The sequence below is a fragment of the Grammomys surdaster genome, unplaced genomic scaffold (assembly GCF_004785775.1).
Source record: "Grammomys surdaster isolate TR1022 unplaced genomic scaffold, NIH_TR_1.0 125701, whole genome shotgun sequence".
In the NCBI taxonomy this organism is placed as follows: Eukaryota; Metazoa; Chordata; class Mammalia; order Rodentia; family Muridae; genus Grammomys; species Grammomys surdaster.
In genome coordinates, this window is record NW_021620536.1 from 2,568,276 (window position 1) to 2,588,505 (window position 20,230).

Consider the following 20,230-nt stretch of genomic DNA (forward strand, 5'->3'; position numbering starts at 1 on the left):
AAGAGAAGGAAGAAGAGGAGGAAGAAGAGGAGGAGGAGGAGGAAGAGAGTATGGTGGCACTGCAGCTGGCTATAACCCATAAGACTTTCCCTGAGTGAACCACTTCCTTCAGTAAAGTCTACTTTCTAAAGGCTACACAGCCTTCAAGACAATGATAAGCAGTTGAGGACCAAGCCTTCAAACACGTGAGCATTTGATGCTTTGAGGTTTCTAGGCACTGATGATACACTCTCTGTACACATTACTTAACAAGCAAAGAGAAATGATTTTATGAAAATCTTACATTATCAGTATTTTATTAAGATGTCATAAAATAGATACTGTTTTATTTAGTCAACAAAATACTTGGAATCATAATATTACGTGTCACACTGAAGAATACAACATATTGTTTGCATGGTCAATTAAATTTAGACTAAAGACAGGTATTTCAAAATTTTATAGGTTCCTGAGGGATTGGACAGGTCTATTTTGGGTCATAGAGTTTGTAGCCCAGCCTCTTGCCATATGGATACATAGGGTTCCCCACCAAGTGTCTGCTGATGGTCTGCCAAGCATCCATGTGGAAATGTCAGACTCTGACACTTCCCCATCAACTATCCGACTCTTATTCTCTAGGCGCAAGTGTACAGTCATGAAACAAAAGCTCAGAGAGAAGCTTTACCATTGCCGGGCAGCTCTGGCAATGGCCGGAGGTTATGCCTGGAATGTCCTTTGAGCAGATGCTTGTAGTCACACTCATGTTATGGGAAACCCGAGAAAGGAAGGGTCCTCATGCTATATCAAACTTGTGTGGTAGTGTGGCCAACGATGAGCCTCTGGGTAATCAATCCAGGGTGATGATGTGAGCCCCGACAGAGAGTAGTCACCTATTTTTATTCAACTTAGGCCATTTTTTTTAAAAGTAAGTTGGATGAGAAATAAAGGAAATTCTCCTGCAGTGACACTTGTGTAGCAATAACTTCTTCACTGTGCGGTCTCCCTGAGACTAATAGCTAGCAGGCCCATTCACACAGAGGGATGTGCACTTCTGATCCCAGAGTATTTGTTCAAATATGAAGAACAAAATTAGTTCTGGATGTCTTTTCAGGCAATCCTTATAGGAAAGGCGATTTTGCTAGCTCTTTCCAAGACAAAATTACAGAGAGAAATCTGTTCGCTCAAGTTTCCATCACTCGCACTAACCCCAAATCATTGTAGCAGATAATGGGGAGAAATGACAATATGCTATGCCACCTATTAATGCCAAGACTTGGGTCCCAGCTTAACACTTAAATTCTGAGGAAAGTCATTGACAGGTTTGATCTCACCTTTCTACTCTGAAAAACATGTGGACAAGGTCCCTCTTCTTACACTATCCAGCTTTTAAATTCTATTTAACCACAAGGAAGAACAGCATTAGCTATTTTAAAAAGCATTAAAAATCTTTTTCAACACCCAAGAATGGGATGTTCATATTTACATAGAAATAGAATTAAAGATGTTTCTATTGAGGAATTTTATCCAGTGTTCTGGAGCCACAGGATTACTCAGAACTGTTTTACTGATAATCTCTACATTAGGCAGATGGGATGTTCAAGATCACTTTCCCTTTAATGCTCAAATTGCCATCCTAATCTTGCACAAGGTCTTTGAAGTGGGTTCAGTGTCTTATTCAGTTTGATCTCTCCCTTGAGTATGAAATGATTATAAATATTTGTGGAAGGAAGGCACCGTGCAAACTGGCTAGTGGTTTCTTCATTAAAATACTGAAATGATGGGAAATCCTCACATTGTATTTACACAGATAGTTCGATGACTTTTACATGTTTGCCTCAAGTCTCAGAAAAACAAGAAAGAAAAGGGAGAAGATACGGAGGGAGAAAGATATCCTCACAAGACTTTCCTTTTCACTAGGCACTGATAAGTCTCTGTGCAGTTCTCTCATAACTCTACTGTGGACTTTTGTAGTAGCACTTGAGTGATCCTGTGATACCTCAGAGCCCATGAGTAGGGTAGTGCCTTTAAAACACAGCGCAGAGAAGCCCAGAATGCTCCTTTGAAAAGTGAAGACATCGTTTGCCATGAGGAGATTACAGCTGGCCACATGGTCCTTTCTTTCTTGTGTTATTATCATGCCTTGTATGGCTTAATCTTATGCTAAGGAAAAAAGCAGAAGCCATTCATAAGTGAGACTGAGCCCAAATGCAAAATATCTCATCTCAATGGCAAATATAACACACAAAGAAAATATTTCATTGTCCCTGGAAACACTTCCTGGTAATAATCTCAAGTGTTTGTAAGAGGGAAAATGATAAATTCTAGTTGCATCCTTTGGCTTTACATGTGGTCCACATACAAAAAGCAAATAAATTCATTGTGTTTGCAACTAGTACAAAAGAAGAAACAAACAAACAAACAAAAACATACCAGTGAATAGTGGCAGCACCACGTGTCTGTTAACTTGAATTCGTTTTTGGATTTGAAACTAAGATCCATAGAAATCACATTTGTGTTTATTGCTTTTTTGTTAATGTCAAAAGACTAACGAAGCAGGGTGCACATAAGACAGACACAATAAAGCTGCCACATCCTAGAACAACTATAACATGGTAGAACGGGAAGAGACACCTGGGGCCCATTCCCACCCACTGTCTGTCTTTATAAATAAAGTTTCACTGGAAGCAGAGCCAGGCTCCTCCATTCACTGTTGTCTGTGGCTGGGTTCACAGTACAGCGCCATAGCTAAGAGACTACAACAGAACCCGGATGGCTCATAATTTTAAACACAGCCACTGGTCCTCTACACAGAAGCTTGCTGACCCCTGTTCTATGCTATTTATAATCCTTAACTGTGGAGACCTTAGCCTACAAGTTACACAGCTCATGGGTTCTTTTTTAAGGGAAAAGCATGAGTATTTTCACTAGCCTATCTCCAGGTTGTCATTTGGTCATCATGTTCTGTCAACAAAGTCTTTTCAGCAGGACTACCTAAACAAACCTTTATTCCAGACCCTTCCACTATTTCCACGCACCAGTCCATTTACTTCTTAAATTAAAAGGATCAACACATTCTCTCTTACATATTTTTAACAAAACAGGGACCTTTACCATTGTGCAAACATATAAATATGTATATAAAAGAAGATACAATGTACTAACCATGAATGACACTTGTTGCATACAAACACAGCTTAAAAGGAAGACTATGTATAAATATGTATATAAAAGAAGATACAATGGACTAGCAATGAACGAAACTTGTTGCTCACAAACACAGGTTGAAGGGAAGACTATTAGCACATCATTCCAACAAAAATGCCAGAATTAGACCCTTTCCAGATAAGAACTTAGAATACAGTCTCCTCAAAAGCTCCTATCAACACTGTAACAGCTATACCCTACCCAAGAGAATGGAAATATGTTTTCAACCAAAGTTAGAGTTTTTCTATCAACACACATCCTTAAGAGCCATGACAAAATAACCTTTACTTCTTTTTCTTAGAGTATCTTATGTAGCCGAACAGAGTTTTCAATAAAATCCTATGGATATCTATTTTGTCATTGTCTACACCAGAAACTACCTAGACAAATAGTCTTATTTAGAAGTGTGTCTAGCACTCAAAATTGTTCAGTGTAGGTACTTATTGATGACAGATACATAAATGAAGACTGAATTTCCATCTTTCTTTGGCTGTAAAAGTCTTTGTATCTCTGAAGGCTGAGAATGGCTCAGCCTGCATACTGTTCTTACAGAGGACCTGACAGTCCTCAGAACCTGTTGCTAGTTGCTGGCAAAACTAGAGCTCCAGGGAGATCTGATGACTCTAGCCTTCACTTGCACGTGTCCTCATGTGTGCATTCACACACACACACACACACACACACACACACACACACACTAAGCATAAAGTAAATCTTTGAAAAAAATATGCTATCCTTCTAAAACAGAGAAGTACAGGTCATAGATGAAGAAAAATAATGAGATGCACATCTTTACAAATGATATTTAAAACAGATGAAACAGATGGGAATTCATGGGTGAGAAGGATAAATATCACAGCAATGCCTAACCAAGGCACTCCACACGTCGGCACAGTCGCTGTTTAGGCGCCGGTGAGGGTGCCCATGCCCCTTTGGTGCCCCTTGTTAGACCCCCTTTTGGTCTATTTTTGGAGACAGGATCTTTTCTAGTCCATTCTAGCCGACGAAAGCCTTGAACTCCAGATCCTCCTGCCACTACCTCTGGAGTGCTGTGCTGACAGGTGGTCCCCACCACAACAGGCTTCTCTTCTAGTGTTTTATGCCCCCCATAGACCTAATACTAGACATGGTCATGGCTTTTTAATTAGACTTACAATGCTGTTTCTACATTTCGAAAGTGATATGCTGTGGCTTTGGAGAAACCTGCTTCTCAAATTGTGATGTGCGATTTGCATTCCCATGTAGTAAAAGCACGTGTTTATTAGGAAGACAATTGGAAGTCTGCAACCCGTTGCCAAGTGGCCCCACAATAATAACCTAGAAACAGTAGAGATAACTCCCTTTAGCCCTAACTTCACTGTTATGTTCCTTGACCATGGCAAGTTATTCCAATAGTCAGAAATATCAGCTTTTTTAAAGCACAGAATTGTAATAATTACATAAACCAAAGTATTTGTGGATATTAACGAATATAACATAGTCCAAGTTCCTGATTTATCACAAGTTTTCAGTAATGAGTGCCTATTTTTTTGGTAGCATATTCAATAAAGACCCATCTGAGGCTAGCATGTGTCCGCTCTGCATAATTTTCCATTACGTAAGAAACACATCACTCAGGTCATTCAGGAGGCTGACAGAGTATTTACAGCTGTACCCTAGGCATGTATAAAGAAAATGACGGCAAGACTCAGAAGGGGCTGAGGTCAAGGTAATGTGTGGTCAACTGTAACATCCGCTTTATCTCTTTGGTTAAATCATGCTCCCTGCCTCTGGATCTGTTCCTTCAAGGAAACAGGAGTTATGATTTGTAGGTCCCTTTAAAGCTAGCAATTTCCCCTTTCACAAAAGGGGAAAAAGCCTGGAACGTAATAAAGTGGATTTGTATTAAGCTAATTCCATGGTAATTTTACCCAATCACAGTCCTAGGCACTCTGTCAAGCGAGGGTTTATGTGAGCGCTTCTGAAACACTTCCCAGTCCCTCCAAAATCATTTCTGTTTCCATTATAAATAAGTTTCCATAGCCCTTGCAAACTAATAATATTTGACAATATTTTAAAAACACATTGCCAGGTTGGCTTAGAATGTTACAGGTTAAAACCTTGGTTTGCTCTTCCTTACAATTTTTCGTAAATATTAATTCAGATCTTCCTGACCGTTCATTCCCAAGGACATACTTCAAGGTCCCATTGAAACCATGGACAATTTGGTGGTTACTACTTGGAAAGAGAAGAGCCTGGTGGCTGGAGACTAGAATCTTGGATAGTGACCTTCTGAACCACAGCTTACAGGTGACACAGACTGGACACATTCCACAGCAATAAGGGTGCAGGATGGTCACCTTAAGGAAGAGGATGGGTCCTTAATAGGCAGAATTTTTGTCTCTATTTCTCCCTTAATTTTTCTCCCATTTTGGCTTTGAATAACCTGTTTAGAAGCCATCCAGGGATCACCCATCATGGCATCCCAGATCTGAAGATTTTAATAAGAAAGGTGAGGTACTTCATTTATACTCTTGTTTCTTTCTGTTCATTGGTCACTCATCACCATTTAGTACAGCATGGCAGAAAGGGCAGAGTATAAATCTCCATAGTTAGTAAATTAAGAAACGTATAAAGTAAAATCCAACAAACGAAGTCATATTTTAAAGAAATAAATTTGGGCGACTAGACTGTAAGACAATCATGAATGTCACCATGTGGGGAGAAATGTAGTAACTGAAAATTAATGCAATTAAGGATACTTTATGGAAAATATTCTCACCTCTTGTATTTAAGGTAACAGAGGACTGAAAGATTCTAGAGAGTCACTGTTGATGTTTCCCCAAAGATATCCCCACTTCTCTGTTCTAAGAGCATGTTTGCCCGGCTTTGAGCATCATCAGTGATAAAAAGAATTCCATAAAAGTTATCATTCAACTCACGGCCATGGCTTGGAAGACATGGCCCCCTAACGTCTAGTGGGTAGAAGCACTTGATGCTCTTGAAGATGACTCCTTTAGTTCCCAGCACCCATGTTAAGTAGCTCATAACCATCTACAATTCCAGCTCCAGGGCATCTGCCGCCCTCTTCTGGCTTCTGTAAGCATTTGCACTCCCACAGAGAAACACGCACATAAATATAACTAGGTAAATCAATAAAATGTATCTGGTCTGTTCACCCCAGCTTCAGAAGGATGTAGTGAGACTAGAATAGGGCCAGGGAAAAGTTACCAAGTTGGCAGATGAGAGGAAGAACAGGCATATTAAACTTCCTAGAAGAAAGTCATGAATTCTTAGAATTGGAATTATTCTTTGACATCATATATACCAGATTGTTCCTGACAAATAACTAAATATTTAGTTATTTGAAACAAGTTATATGCCAAGACCCATCTTAGACATCTTCACTGTTTTTTCTGCCCTGATTTTTTTCCTATAGGATATAGCTGTTTCTAAATTCAGTGCATTTTATTCTTTAAGCAAAAATTTTAGCTATTTAAATGATAAAGTATGATTACTATTAAAAGTACATTTAAAATAACACAATTTTGAAAATTCTGAGAATATTTGAAAGTACTGAATTATTGTCCTTGAATCTCAAATAGTGACATGCCAGGAATTTTAAAATACTAAGCAACTTTTTTGTTACATTGTATCATTGTTGATGCACAAATTGTATCACTGTTGCTGAGTAAATGTAGGGATTTTTTAAAATAAAAAATTAAAAGGAAGCTGGAGACTTATGAGATGCATTTACAGAAATTAAGTTTGTTATTTTTAATAAAAATAATAAAGGAAATTGGATGCTTTGGAGCACATTTGTAGAAATCAATTCTTTGAATACAAAAAAATGACTGTAAATGAATTTAGAACACGTAGCTAACATTGTTGAGCTTGATAGGTTCAGTAACAGGCTTGGTTCTAATTAGTATGAATAGAGAAAGGAAAAGTCACTCAGTTAAGACAGTTAAATAACTATCAAAAAGATCACCTGAAGCGAAAACTGAGGTGTTACCACATGCTGGGTTATTCCAAATTTCAAAGGCCGTTGTAATGACATGCAACTACAGATTCTATAACTTTCAAGAGAGGTTGTTCTTTTGGCAACAGAATTCTAGACATACATATAGGACCTGAAACTTAAGATAAAATAAAATCTGGGAATTATAGAGGGGCCTAAAAGACTCTTTAGGTAAGTTAGATTTTTTTTTTTTAAGATTTATTTATTTATTTTATTTATGAGTACACTGTCGCTGTCTTCGGACACACCAGAAGAGGGCATCCAATCTCATTACGGATGGTTGTGAGCCACCATGTGGTTGCTGGGATTTGAACTCACGACCTCTGGAAGAGCAGTCAGTGCTCTTAACCGCTGAGCCATCTCTCCAGCCCCCGGTAAGTTAGATTTTTAATTAACTCCATAAGAAAGAAAGTCCTTCAACTCACAAGAGGGAAAAAAAATTCGGAATCCTTTATTTGCTAACTTATCAAATGCTCAAGGGGCCTTTACAGCATTGTTGTAAAAGGGGCCAAATAGTTGTTCAATTAATAATAAAACATGTTAAAACTAGTATTAAACTTAGCTGGTGCTCACAGTATCTTTGCAAAATCCAGATCAAGTGTTTTTTAAAAACTAATATTAAAAATGTGAGTATGGCTTTCTGAGCTGATAGCGCTCCTGCCAACATGGTGAACGTTCTAAGACCCGCCGGATATTCTGCAAGAAATGTGGGAAGCACCAACCCCACAAGGTGACCCAGTACAAGAAGGGCAAGGATTCTTTGTATGCCCAGGGAAAGCGGCGTTATGACAGGAAACAGAGTGACTATGGTGGTCAGACTAAGCCTATTTTCCGCAAAAAGGCTAAAACTACAAAGAAGATCGTGCTGCGACTGGAGTGCGTCGAGCCCAACTGCAGATCTCAGAGGATGCTGGCTAGTAAGAGGTGCAAGCATTTTGAACTGGGAGGCGACAAGAAGAGAAAGGGCCAAGTGATCCAGTTCTAAGCCGATTTTGTTATGAAGACAGTAAAATCTTGACCTTTCACCCCTTTTGATTGTCTTTGGTGAGGGAATAAATTAAAGCTTTCATAAAAAATAAATGTGAATATGGCATGAGGTGGCGGTTTGGGTCTTGAACTTGGAAGTCTGGGTTGGAGTTAAGGTTTAGTTAGATAACTTATGACCAATAATTTTCTGATCTCTGATTTCCTCACTGTACAACTAGGGAGTCGTGGGCTTTAGAATTAAATGAAATATTGCATCGTTGGCTGATGCCTCAAACATAGCAGAGGATTAGCAAATGTGATGCTCTTATTCCAGTCATAGGGATCTAGCACTTCAGTAGTCCACACCCTCTCTGGGCAGCAGGGGAAACTGCTGGGTCTTATGCTGTCTGGAACTAATCTAGTGTGATCAAGGAAATAACGCTTGGAAATATAGTATGTAGCATGTGAGAAGATGCTGTTTATTAGCATTTTAACTCTGAATCCTGACTGTAGTCTCTCTCTCTCTCTCTCTCTCTCTCTCTCTCTCTCTCTCTCTCTCTCACACACACACACACACACACACACACACAATTCCTAAGCAAGCTGACTCTCAAATTCTTTGAGCATAGAAATAAAAACACTACAATCATACTAGATACTTTATAGAATCTGATGTAAGAACTTTACTAAAAGTATAGTACTTATTTTCTTGGCAAACCACAGATAAGATGCTTACCTTCTGCTGACTGAGGTTTACCTGGAAGTAGCAATGATTCCTTGATAATTAACTACCCCTGTCTATTTTGTCTAATATGGCAATGGTAAAATGAAGACTGTCAGAGTATTTTTTTTTCTTATTACAACACCAGGATTAAGGATTATAAAACAAGCTAAGCTTTCAAAATGATTTTGTAGAAAATTTACTTCTATTTAAGTCTTAAACTAGGCTATGTGGGAATTTGCTCATGGAGACAAACTATTTCACTCACTTGCTTTGTGACAGCTAACCTTGAACGCGGTAGACATTTTCACCCTTGACAGTTCATCACTTTACTATATAGGTTCATTTGTTATTTTTTTGTGTGTACTTGTGTATATGCAATACATGTGTGTGTGCATGCATGCATGTATACGTATGTGTACACTCAGGTGTGCAAGTGTGTGAAGGTCAGCAGGTGACCTCAGGTGTCCTGCTCTCCTGCTCCTCATGGTTGTTTTTGAGGCAGGTGACCTCACTGGTCCACTGGCCAGTGGTCTGACTGTCCAGCAAGCTCCCAGCATCTGACTTTTACTTCTAGCACTGAGACTGTGGATGAGTGATGGTCTTTGCTTGGGTTCTGGAGATTCAAACTCAGGTCCCTATGTGTGCACAGCAAATATGTACTAACTGAAACATCACCCCAGTCTCATAGAAATTATTTTTGATAGTCTTCCTCATTATTGAAAATAGATCCAAATTAAATTATTTTTATAGACATAAATGTTATATGCAGAGCGTGAGAGGTGGTCCAGCAGTGAATAGTACTCTTGAAGAGGGCCCAACTTCAATTCCTGTCCAGCAGTTCACAACTCCCTGTAAATCCAGCTCTTCAGGCCCCGGCTGAACCATCTCTCCAGCCCTAAACGCAGGCTTTAAATGCCAGAAAGTAAAGAATCGTGGAATGTGACTTCAATACATACTCACGAGCACACAATTAAAAAATGCATCTTAAAAAGTTACATGTTACTTTCTGCTACAATTGTAGGGTAAACCTAAACAAACTGCATTTGATAAAAATAATAGCACACTTGAAACTTCACTGCTTTTCCTTGATCTCCCCCCTTCAACTCTTAAGTCAGGTTACCAGCACATACTCTGTTATGATCTAACCAGCTTTTTTAGGTTGTTTATGCTTTGAGACAGTGTTTTGTTATGTAGACCAGGTTGGTCTTGAACTCCGGAATCCAAGACAGAGTGCTGGAATTACAGGCATTTGCCACCATACCTTGTTTATGATACTTTTTTTTTTCATAAGGTCAAATTTAGACTGAAGCTAATGGAATTGTAATGGAATGTTAAATACTAACAAGAATGATGCTCCTAACACCATAAACATAGCTCAAATTCAATGAAAATATTGCCTGGGTTTTCTTCCCATCTCTTGCACTGAAGCCTTTCATTTGTCTACAGAGCCGTCACAAATGGGTGTAAATCGGTGGGAGATAAGTTCTATTCCAATGCTTGCTAACACAACAATAGCTAAGAGATCAAGGTTAAAACAATTCTCAAGAAACATAGATAGTGAGAAATAAAATAGAGCATAGAAAGCCAGCTTACTGTTTCACCAGTTTTCCCAATATCTCCTTGGTCTCCCAGTTCTCCCTGTTGATCAAGAATATAAAATTGCAGAAGTGACTATTGGTCAACAGAATTAATCACGACTTCCTCTGTCTCTATTCTACACAATCCTCTAGTATCAGGAAAAAGAGCAACAGCGATCTCAGTTATTCAAACTTATTTATAGGATTTTTGTGAAATGTGACCTTTCCCCCACTTTCATTCAAACAGTAATTGTTTACATATTGAAATCACATTCCCCGATTCATTACTTTCTGTCATCAAAAAAACATGTTTCGGGCTGGAGGGCTGGAGCGATGGCTCGTCTTGCAGAAGACACAAGTTTGATTGCAGCGCCCACACAGGAGCTCACAACCATCTGTAAATCCAGTTCCTGGGGATCTAGTGCCCTCTTCTGGCCTCCATGAGCACTGAACGTTTGTGATATAGAAATTCATGTAGACACATTAAAGGCTTTGTTAAGTTGCATTTTAAATAAAATATTTACTGTACTGTGTTATTTTCCACTGCTGACAAGCCTAAAGAGCCTAGCAGAGGGAAAGAACCAAACCCTGGACGTTGTCCTTTGGCCTTCACCTGTACCCTGTCACTGTGGCGTGTAAATGTAAAAGTATTTTCAAAACAAATAAAATGCCCTATAAAAGATGTTAAAAATATAATTAAAACCCTTGCACCAAGGATTCTGTTCTTCCAGCACAGATAACCCCAAAGCTGTTCTCAGGGTAAAAGCCTATAAGCCCCAGTCAGCAGAGCTTGCACCTGGAGACGGGACATTTATTTATTTATAACTCCTGAGGCACAATCTTGTAGTCCACAAGCTCTGTGAATCCAGAGATTTCGATAACACATTTGATAATAAATTTGACCTAATCTGAGTTACTTAACCTAAGAAAATCCTTTCATGGTTATTTTTCCCACTTACTTAAAAAAGACCTACATTTTGGTGTGGGGGTTTTAGTGCATCTGGTTTGGGCATGCTGCTCATAGCCCAGTGCAGGTGTGGACTAAAACCTACTATGACCCAAACTACTCTTTGTGACTACAAATGATGGATTCTGAAGCTCACTGGAGCTGTGCCCTGCAATCAGGGGCCACTTCCCTTCCATAAGAGAAGAGGGTTGCTTTTCCTCCCACAACCCTCAAGGGCCAGTAGCCAATGACTCCTGAGGAAAGGGAGACGCACAGTAAGACAAGTGATGAGGGAGGGGAGGGAAGAGAGAAAGGCAGGTAATGAAGGGAGGATAGACACAGAAGAGAAGGAGAAGGAGCAAGGGGAGAGAGTGAGAGAAGAGGAGAAGAGAGGGAGGGGAGGGAATCAGAAAGACAGAGACACACAGAGAGAGAGAGACAGACACAGAGACAGAGACAAAGACTAAGGTTGAGTGAAAACGCGGTGCACCACCATCAACTCCCAAGTATTTCCCAGAAATAGCTGCCCAGGTCGTAGGGGAAGGGGTAGCTAAGGAAGGGCAGTCATTGAAGGATTTCTTCAGGTTCTTTGATAACAAAGGCTTGCCCTGCTTCTGGTGTGGTACTAGAGAGGCACTACCTCTGACCAATCACAGAAATTCAACTGCTAGCCATTTTGTGGACACTGGAGCTTAACATTGAATGTCTTAGTACTATTTGGTAGGATAGAGATAATCCCAGGAAAGAATTGTTTTAAAAAGAATTGCTTAGAATTATTTTAGATCACCTTTCTGGAGTTTCTGAATATAATTTGAGAAAGCTGGACACACATTCTCCTAGTATGTTTTAGCTATCAATCTGTTGGTACATTAAAAATGCTTTAAGTCTTCCTCCACTGACCTAAAACTTGATGTCTAGCTTTTTATTTGGTAGAATTTAACATCATGAAAATTTATTTGTTCAGTATATATGAAACAAGCCTTAATTTGGGAAATTTGGTAAGAATACTCTGCTACTTCTATGAGTTTTAAATTTTAAGTTTGCAAAAAGTTAACAGTCCCTATAAACTGGTCTCTTCCGCACACTGAATCTCTGTGCTATTGAGTATTTGTTATTGTAAAGATCATCTAAAATATGAAAGTAAAGCAAGAAACCATGGGCTAGCACATCCTATCAAAGCCATACAGTGATGAAGGCTATGCAATGACTGTGTTAGGAACAGACTCAGGTGGACCAACCATTAGTTGTTTATTAAAGAACCTATACTTAAAAAGGAGATATTTATGTATATTTATTGCCCTGTATCTAATCTACAAATACTATCATAGTATTTATTTATTCAGTTCCATAAAGTTTATTACTTTGTATCTTGTTTGCAAACGTATATACAATGTATCCTAGCATTTCTTTAAATTGTATACCTATACAAATAAAGAAGGAGATATATGACTTATAAATTGATGTTTGAATAGTATTTAACATCTTACTGGTTGCCCATAAATTGAAATTTGTCCATTTAATTTGCATAAAAGTCTTCTCTTTATCTTCTTGAAAATTTGTATTTTCAAACTTTTAAAGCTTTTCAAAGTTCAGGCCCTTTACCTTTAAGCCATCTGGCCCTGGCTCACCCATATGCCCTTTTCGACCTGGTTTTCCCTAAAAGAAAAAAAAAAAAGAAAGGTCAATAAACATAGTAGTCATCACTAATAAAGGTGTCAAGGTGTTCTAACATTTCGGAAATGCAGTCTAAAATGGACAACTTCAAGGTATTTGATTCTCTTATTATATTCATTAACCACTCAGACTACAAATATGGACGGTCTCCAATGTGTCATGCACCATTCTCAATTGTGAGCATAGAGAGAACTGTCCTCATAGAACGTATGCTTCAGGGAACATGATAAAACAATGTAAAATGCATAATATATGTATTGTGAACATATATGCATATATGCATGCATATGCACACATGTGTCATATTAAGTTGTACATATAAAGGACAACAAATTAAGCAGGGAAGGGAGGTATCAACTCTTGTAATTTTCGTTTCTATGGTTTTTATGGAAGGAGACCTTTTTGAGAAGCTGGCCCTTGAGTATAGATTTTAAAAGGGAGCAAACTATATGGACATGGCAGGAATCACAGTCCAGGTACAGGCAAAGGCACTCTGGGAAAACGATATGGAATATGGGAGCAAGCATGGGGAGTCAGTGTGGTGCAGTGGAGATGCAGACGGAGAAGATGGAGAATAGGAGACTGGATCACATAAGACCTGGTAAGTTTCAGTAGGTTACTTGGCTTTCATTCTGAGTGAGGCAGGAAACCTTAGGGGAGCCTTGAGAAGAAATGCAGTATGACACATATTTAACAGATCTCCTTGATGCAAGGACAGAAGGAAAGCATGTAAATGGGACTCTACTGCAATGATTCAGTGAGGGACGCCCACCGTCTGGCTCAGGGCTGCAGCACAGGCAGCTGGGAGGAGAAATGGTAAGACAAGATGCTGGAGGAATGGTAAGACAGGATGCTGGAGGAATGGTAAGACAGGATGCTGGAGGAATGGTAAGACAGGATGCTGGAGGAATGGTAAGACAAGATGCTGGAGGAATGGTAAGACAGGATGCTGGAGGAATGGTAAGACAGGATGCTGGTGGAATGGTAAGACAGGATGCTGGAGGAATGGTAAGACAAGATGCTGGAGGAATGGTAAGACAGGATGCTGGAGGAATGGTAAGACAGGATGCTGGTGGCAGAGGTCAGGAGCTGTTCATGGTTCACATAGGGGATGTGGGAGAAGAGGAGAGGCAGCATGAACTCTGTAAACTAAAGTTCCTGAAAAAACAAAAACCCACCTGCAACTGGACCTTCAGATGAATGACTGAATACAGTGTCAATTGTTATGGAGAGTTTGGACTGTGGTTGGTTCAGAACCAAAATACTAGGGTCAGTTTTCAGTCCCCTTAATTGGCCATTTATTGCTTTCCACTGTATGTGACCTAACATCTCTGTGATTATTAGTTACAGCGTTTAGAATGTACAGAGAGGTAATTTCAGCCAACCACAAGGCTAACACCTGAGACTCCAAGCTTCAATTTCCCTGCTTTTCTGGAGTCTGACCTATCTTACTAATGTTTCCACAAATGTAACTGCAAAGTGTTGCGATTTAAATTGTTTCTTTGTTCTGTTACAATATAAACTTCATGTAACCGTTACTATATTGGAACATAGTATTTAAGGTAACTTGAATCTGTGTTCTTGGGCATGGCCACTCATTTTTGGCTCCAAAATAAACTCATCCTTTTGAGGTGATGGTTGTGTTTTTGTATGGACAACTAAATATTTTCAGTTTGAGTCACGAAATAATTGAAAAGAGAAGGACCCCGAGAATAGGCTGGATGGCAAATCAGAAGCTGAGTTTTGAGCATTTTAGTTAATATGGCTGTTGGAGTACAAGAGTAAAAAGTTCTGATTGAAAGATGTTGTTCTGGAAGTCGTCCGTGATGTAATTTCAATTGATAAGACACAGAGACTTGTCTAGAAAGTAGTGAGGATGGTTAGAGAGAAGTTTATACACTGAGACTTGGGGTTTTTCTAAACTTTTGAATTTGAAGAGATTAACATAATAGGAAAGTTGATACCAGAGACCTAGGACTTTTGCCCTCATAATCTTCACTATGTAAATAAATAAGATGATTTCCAGAAGACAGAGTTGATTTTCATAAGCTCTCAGAGATATGGATATTGACTACTGTGAGCTTTCAAGGCCGGGAAATGGCTGACGGATTCAGTAGCGGAAGCAACTTCTCTGTCTGTCACTGTGGGTCTGGAAGTGCTGCGACCCAAGTGGGCAGAGAAGAAGTGGAAACACAGAGACGAGAGTTTTACTGAGATGAGAGGAACAGAACAGCGCTTGGAAGAGAGAGCAAACCCTGTATGTTCTGCTTTTATTTATAAGGTGGAAGAAATAATAGTAGACCTGTGTGCTGGTGAGAATTCCCCCAGATGGAAAATGATTACCATGTCAGGAGTGTAGAGTTATTGAATGAGTTTCTCTGAGTCGCCAAGGATGTGGTAAAATGAAGAATGAAAGGGAAAGTTCTCACTTCAGGAAGATCAATAGACTGACTATTCATTCACCAAACAAGACAAAAGACTGAGGAAGAAGGGAAGGACAGAGACTGAGCGGGCGCAATGAAAACTGTAAACAGTGGTGAGACTTCCTCTGCATTAGACAGAGAAGGGAAAGCAGAAGAAAGAAGATGATAACAGAAGCAAACAGTCGCAGAGAGAAAGTCATGACATAGTAATTCAGAAACAAAAGAATAAAATGGGGAAAGAAATAGAATTCGGAATGTAACCAAAAAGATAGCATTGGAGGCCTGTTAGTGAGGTATTTGGAGTCATGAGGAAGATAAAGAACCATGGGGAAGCACTGAGTAGGTGTGGGTACCCTCTGATTGGAGACTATGCATCAGGAAGAAAAAGCAAGAGAAATAAGGTGCTGGCTGGGAAGTGGTAGTTTGTAAGTGGAAATAAGGACATCCTACAGCAAGGGAAGTGTGGGACTCCCTTTCCTGGACCCCATAACACAACTGTGTAGTAGTGAGATGGGACAGCCTCACTCCAGCCTGCACCCAGCCCTGGGTGTGTGTTTAGGACGAACCAGCAGTGGACAAGCATCGGCTCTGTTCTAGGATGCTAACACAGTGGACCAACATGGCAGCCTGCCCGCCCATCTTTCCGGCCTTTAGATCTGTCTGGATTTGGACCTGACACTACTCCTGCTCTTGAACCTGATTCAGCCTTTCATCTGAATACAGTATAAGAAATTTAGCTAAGAGTGAAATAATTTCATTTTTTTCTGATACTGACAATATTTTTAGCAATCCAGTTTTATTAAAACGGATAGTGAAAATACTGCTTTTAATTCTTAACATACAACTCATTTAAGCACCACAGGAAACTATGGATAACTGTACTAAAACTACACTATAAACAGGTATCTCTGGAGTCACTACACTTATAATCTTTGAAACCAAGCCATTCAGGACAGCCACGATGGGACTGCGACTTACGCTCTCCTTTAATCACCAGTACAAGGGTTTGTTTGTTTGGGGAAGGAGTTAGCCTTGAAAATGTAATATTGAAACCTTATTTCCATATAATATCTTGCATAGTTTTCAGTATTAGTGCTAATTCATGTGATATGCTTGAAGCAACCCTAGGTCCTAGATTGGTCCTCTGTGAACAGAAGTGAAATAATACAGACTACTGAAGAGTATGCGGTTCTCTTGTTTTCTAGGGAAGACAATTTTAAATGACCTCACTTTTCCTAGGCTCAAATAACATCATGTTCCATTAAGAGCTCTTTCTTACAAAATGGTGCCTCCTTTTCACATGCAAAGAAATGTTGTGAGACAAGGGCACAATGACTAATTAATGTCCTCCCACTAAATACAAAGCAAAACCTAAGAGAGTGTAATCTGTGACATGCTCAAGTAAAGAAGCAGACACACTTCACACGAGTTCAATGCCTCTTAGATATAACACACACACATCCTAATTATTTTAATTGCAAGGTTTGGCTATGGATAAAAAAATTATTCCAATTTATTTCCAGGTCTTAGAAAACAATAGCTTATATGTCACAAGATGGTACTATCTGATTACAATTAGGGGGAAATTATCTACTAGTTTTCCATAATTTCTATACTGGCATATCGACAAATCAGCATTTTCCAGAAGTATTCCTAAAATTACCTTACTTGATATTAGTTGGAACCCTTAATACTTTCCATACATTTCTAGGGCCATAAAACCACTGGGAAAAATGACAAGTGACAATAATACAATAAATGGGCTGGGAATTTATCTGGGTGACAGAGTGCTTATTTACCATGTCCAGGGTCCTGGGGTCACCCCTCAGTTCTGGGAGGAAAAAAAAATCTCTAGAAATATTCAGTTATCAGCTTACTTTATTTTGGGTGTTTTAGAATCATAATGGTTCTAACTTTTGCCGTCTGTTATTCATTAAAATATTATGCCCTCAAACTATTAAAAGACTGTTTTAAAGATAAACACATGCAGCAAAATATTTTAATTAATTTATTTTGAGAATATATATATATATATTTCTCTTCAACAAGCATGAAACAAAAAGCAGTTTTTCTTTTCCCATCAAAATTACACACTTTAAGTTTATAATTAAAAATTATAACCTTTAAAACATTTTCAGATAATAAGACATTTACATTTCTCCCTTTTTCATCCCAAACTCTGATTGAGCCACGGTCTTACTGTACACCTGGGGCTAGCCTGGACTTGTTGTTATGCCAGGCAGACCTTGTCCTCAGGATCTTCTTGCCTTCTCTTCAAGTACTGAAGTTACTAGCAGGTACCGCCTCACTGGGGTTTAGGGAATCACTCTTGTGATACTCACCCTTGATCCCAGCTCTCCAGAGGGTCCAATTGGTCCTTCTTCTCCCTTAGAAATAAATCAGAACAAATCATGGCCTAAAATAGTGTTTAAATACAGAAATCTTTATGCATTGCATTTATTCTGACATCTGAAGCTTGTTAGGGGTTACAACAAAAATTCCACTATAACTCTTACATTTTGGAATCCAATCCAATGTTTTAATATTTTGGTGATTATTTTATATTTACTTCAAAAGGAGCATGTGACATTGGATTGCTTTTTAAATTGGCGGGTGGCATATGTTATACAGGAAATTGGAATGGAGGAGATTAATGTAATTAAGAATCTCTGAGATTACTAAGGATAATTTCTAATTTGTTGTCTACAGAGAAATGCAACTCTGTTCTTCTCAGATGAAAATCAACACACACATTTACAGTATATTTAATAATCACTTATATGGAATGTGCTCTAATCGCATTTGATACTTCATTCATTCTCTTCCCCTCCTCCTTCCTCTTCCTGTTTCTTCTTCTTTTAAGACTGAGTCTCTTCTGTAGGCTAAGCTTGCCTCAGACTTGTGATCCTCCTGTCTCAGCTTTGCAAAGGATGAGATTATAGGTGGTGCTGCCATACCGGGCTAAAGGCCCACATTTGTAAATTTTAGTTTTGTCTGTGACTCCAGACACACAAAAAGCACATCTGATCCCTATCTAAATGTAGCTTTCAGAGCACACTATGTCTTACTCAAGTAATGCTTACTGTCAAATACTGTATTCTTCATTAATTTTTAGGCAAATTAGCTATAATGTCACAAAACATAAAATCCGATATATTTTTGTAAGAATCAAGACTGAATGGTGGAAAGAGAATGGAGATAAAATAATCAAAAAAAACTAAGTTCCAGGCATTATTTTCCAAGAAAAAAGAAAAAGCAAGTGTGCTCCATTTACAAATGTGTTGACACGTATTGATTTTCTCACCTTTAAGTGAATGGTTGATATTATTAGTCTGTGTTCCCACTCTTGACTGCATATATAGACCTCCTTAGCATCAGTTGCCTTATATATTTGGCAAACAGACATTTTGTTTGATTGGCAAGTCAATTAAATATAATTTATTAAGTCACAAATATAAAATAGTCATAAGTAGTAAACATGAATTCTAGTACAGATAAGTTTCATTTTGGTTTCAGATTCTTCAACATTTTTCATTGGTGACTACTGAAATAAATCACCAAAGAGCTCAGAACTCTGTAAAATGATTCCAAATTCCACTCACAAGTGCCAATAGAAATAACATGAAATTCTTTACAGAGAAAAACTGTTCACACTAAGGAAATTCTTTTCATTAAGCAAAACCCCAAAGTGTCACAAAAATAAAAAAGGAAATCCTAACTAAAAAATTGCTGACTGGACATGAATTTCCTCCATACCTGAGTTCCTTTGAGACCTGGAGGCCCAGGGGGCCCTCTGTTTCCAAGATGTCCCTATAAAAGCAATGCAAATATAGAAGATGGTAATTATACACTGACATATTTTTATCAGCCAGTATTACCACAGAGGTGGGAATACTGTTGGGTACTGTTTCTCACTAAGAGATATCAAAGTGAGACGACATTGAAGCTGAGAAAAATCAAAAAGTATCTAGATGATGCTAGGTTTCAAATAATTTTTTGTTATTTTTCAACTTTCAGATGTCTTTTCGGGCAATTCTTTTTATTTAAAGCAATTGGCACAACTGTTGTTATTCTGATAGTAAATATACACATTACATAAAGAGTTCCACAAATCTTTTGAGAGATCTGTAGAGTGTGACATTTGTTATTCATATACACAGTCCTTCAACTTCTTCACACGTGCTGCTAAATTGAGAAGGGTAATTTGCAGAAGAAACAAACCTTATCACCAAGACTATTAAATTCTTCTGTTATCAATAAAACATTTTAAAATGTGATTGCTCGCTAGATGAGAACTTGTTCAAAATAACTGTACAAGTGGTCTTCTGTTCATCCAACATCCATCCAACATGGTACTTTATCAGCGGTTTTGTTGGAAGTGCGCAATGTCTCAGAAGAGTTTTATGTACGACTTTCCTAAGTTTATTTCTCATGATGTTACAATGTTTCTGTCACAATTAAAAGTTTTGATTTTTTTGTTGTTTTGTTTTAAATCTGTTTTAACTGTAACAAATAACTCCGTGGCATTGAAGAATAAATGTGCCCCGGTGACTTGCATTTTTAGTTTTGGAATTCATTAGTGACAAGCCATATAAGACCTTCTGTAGCTTTTCCTCTTTCCTGGTTGTACTTTAGTTCACGTGAGAAATAGGAAATGGCTGCTTAGCCTTATGTGCATCCTCACAAGTGTGAGACACGAATATTATCACTCACAAAACTACAACACTCAGGCTAGCA

General features: G+C 38.5%; 2 protein-coding genes across 2 annotated transcripts in view; one reads left to right on the forward strand and one right to left on the reverse strand.

Annotated features, from left to right (window-relative positions):
• The window catches only part of Col24a1 (collagen type XXIV alpha 1 chain), a 157,624-nt gene that overhangs the window by 128,574 nt on the left and 8,820 nt on the right, over positions 1-20,230 (reverse strand). The window contains exons 2-5 of the mRNA XM_028788098.1: positions 19,250-19,303; positions 17,836-17,880; positions 12,999-13,052; positions 10,467-10,511 (exon numbers count right to left, since the gene is read on the reverse strand). Coding sequence (XP_028643931.1) covers positions 10,467-10,511; positions 12,999-13,028 — 75 coding nt within the window. The 5' untranslated portion in view covers positions 13,029-13,052; positions 17,836-17,880; positions 19,250-19,303. The remainder of the gene's footprint in view (positions 1-10,466; positions 10,512-12,998; positions 13,053-17,835; positions 17,881-19,249; positions 19,304-20,230) is intronic.
• LOC114639356 (60S ribosomal protein L36a-like) lies at positions 699-8,256 on the forward strand. The gene is made up of 2 exons (XM_028788106.1): positions 699-836; positions 7,836-8,256. Exons 1-2 carry the CDS (start codon positions 699-701, stop codon positions 8,166-8,168), a joined length of 471 nt encoding a protein of 156 aa, XP_028643939.1. The 3' UTR covers positions 8,169-8,256.

What these genes read in the sequence shown, in the direction of transcription:
- LOC114639356 (XM_028788106.1), top strand. Translation starts at nt 699, where the DNA reads ATGCCTGGAATGTCCTTTGAGCAGATGCTTGTAGTCACACTCATGTTA. An exon ending in CTCTGGGTAATCAATCCAGG is followed by an intron (nt 837 to 7,835) that starts GTGATGATGTGA and finishes CTGAGCTGATAG; the next exon opens with CGCTCCTGCCAACATGGTGA.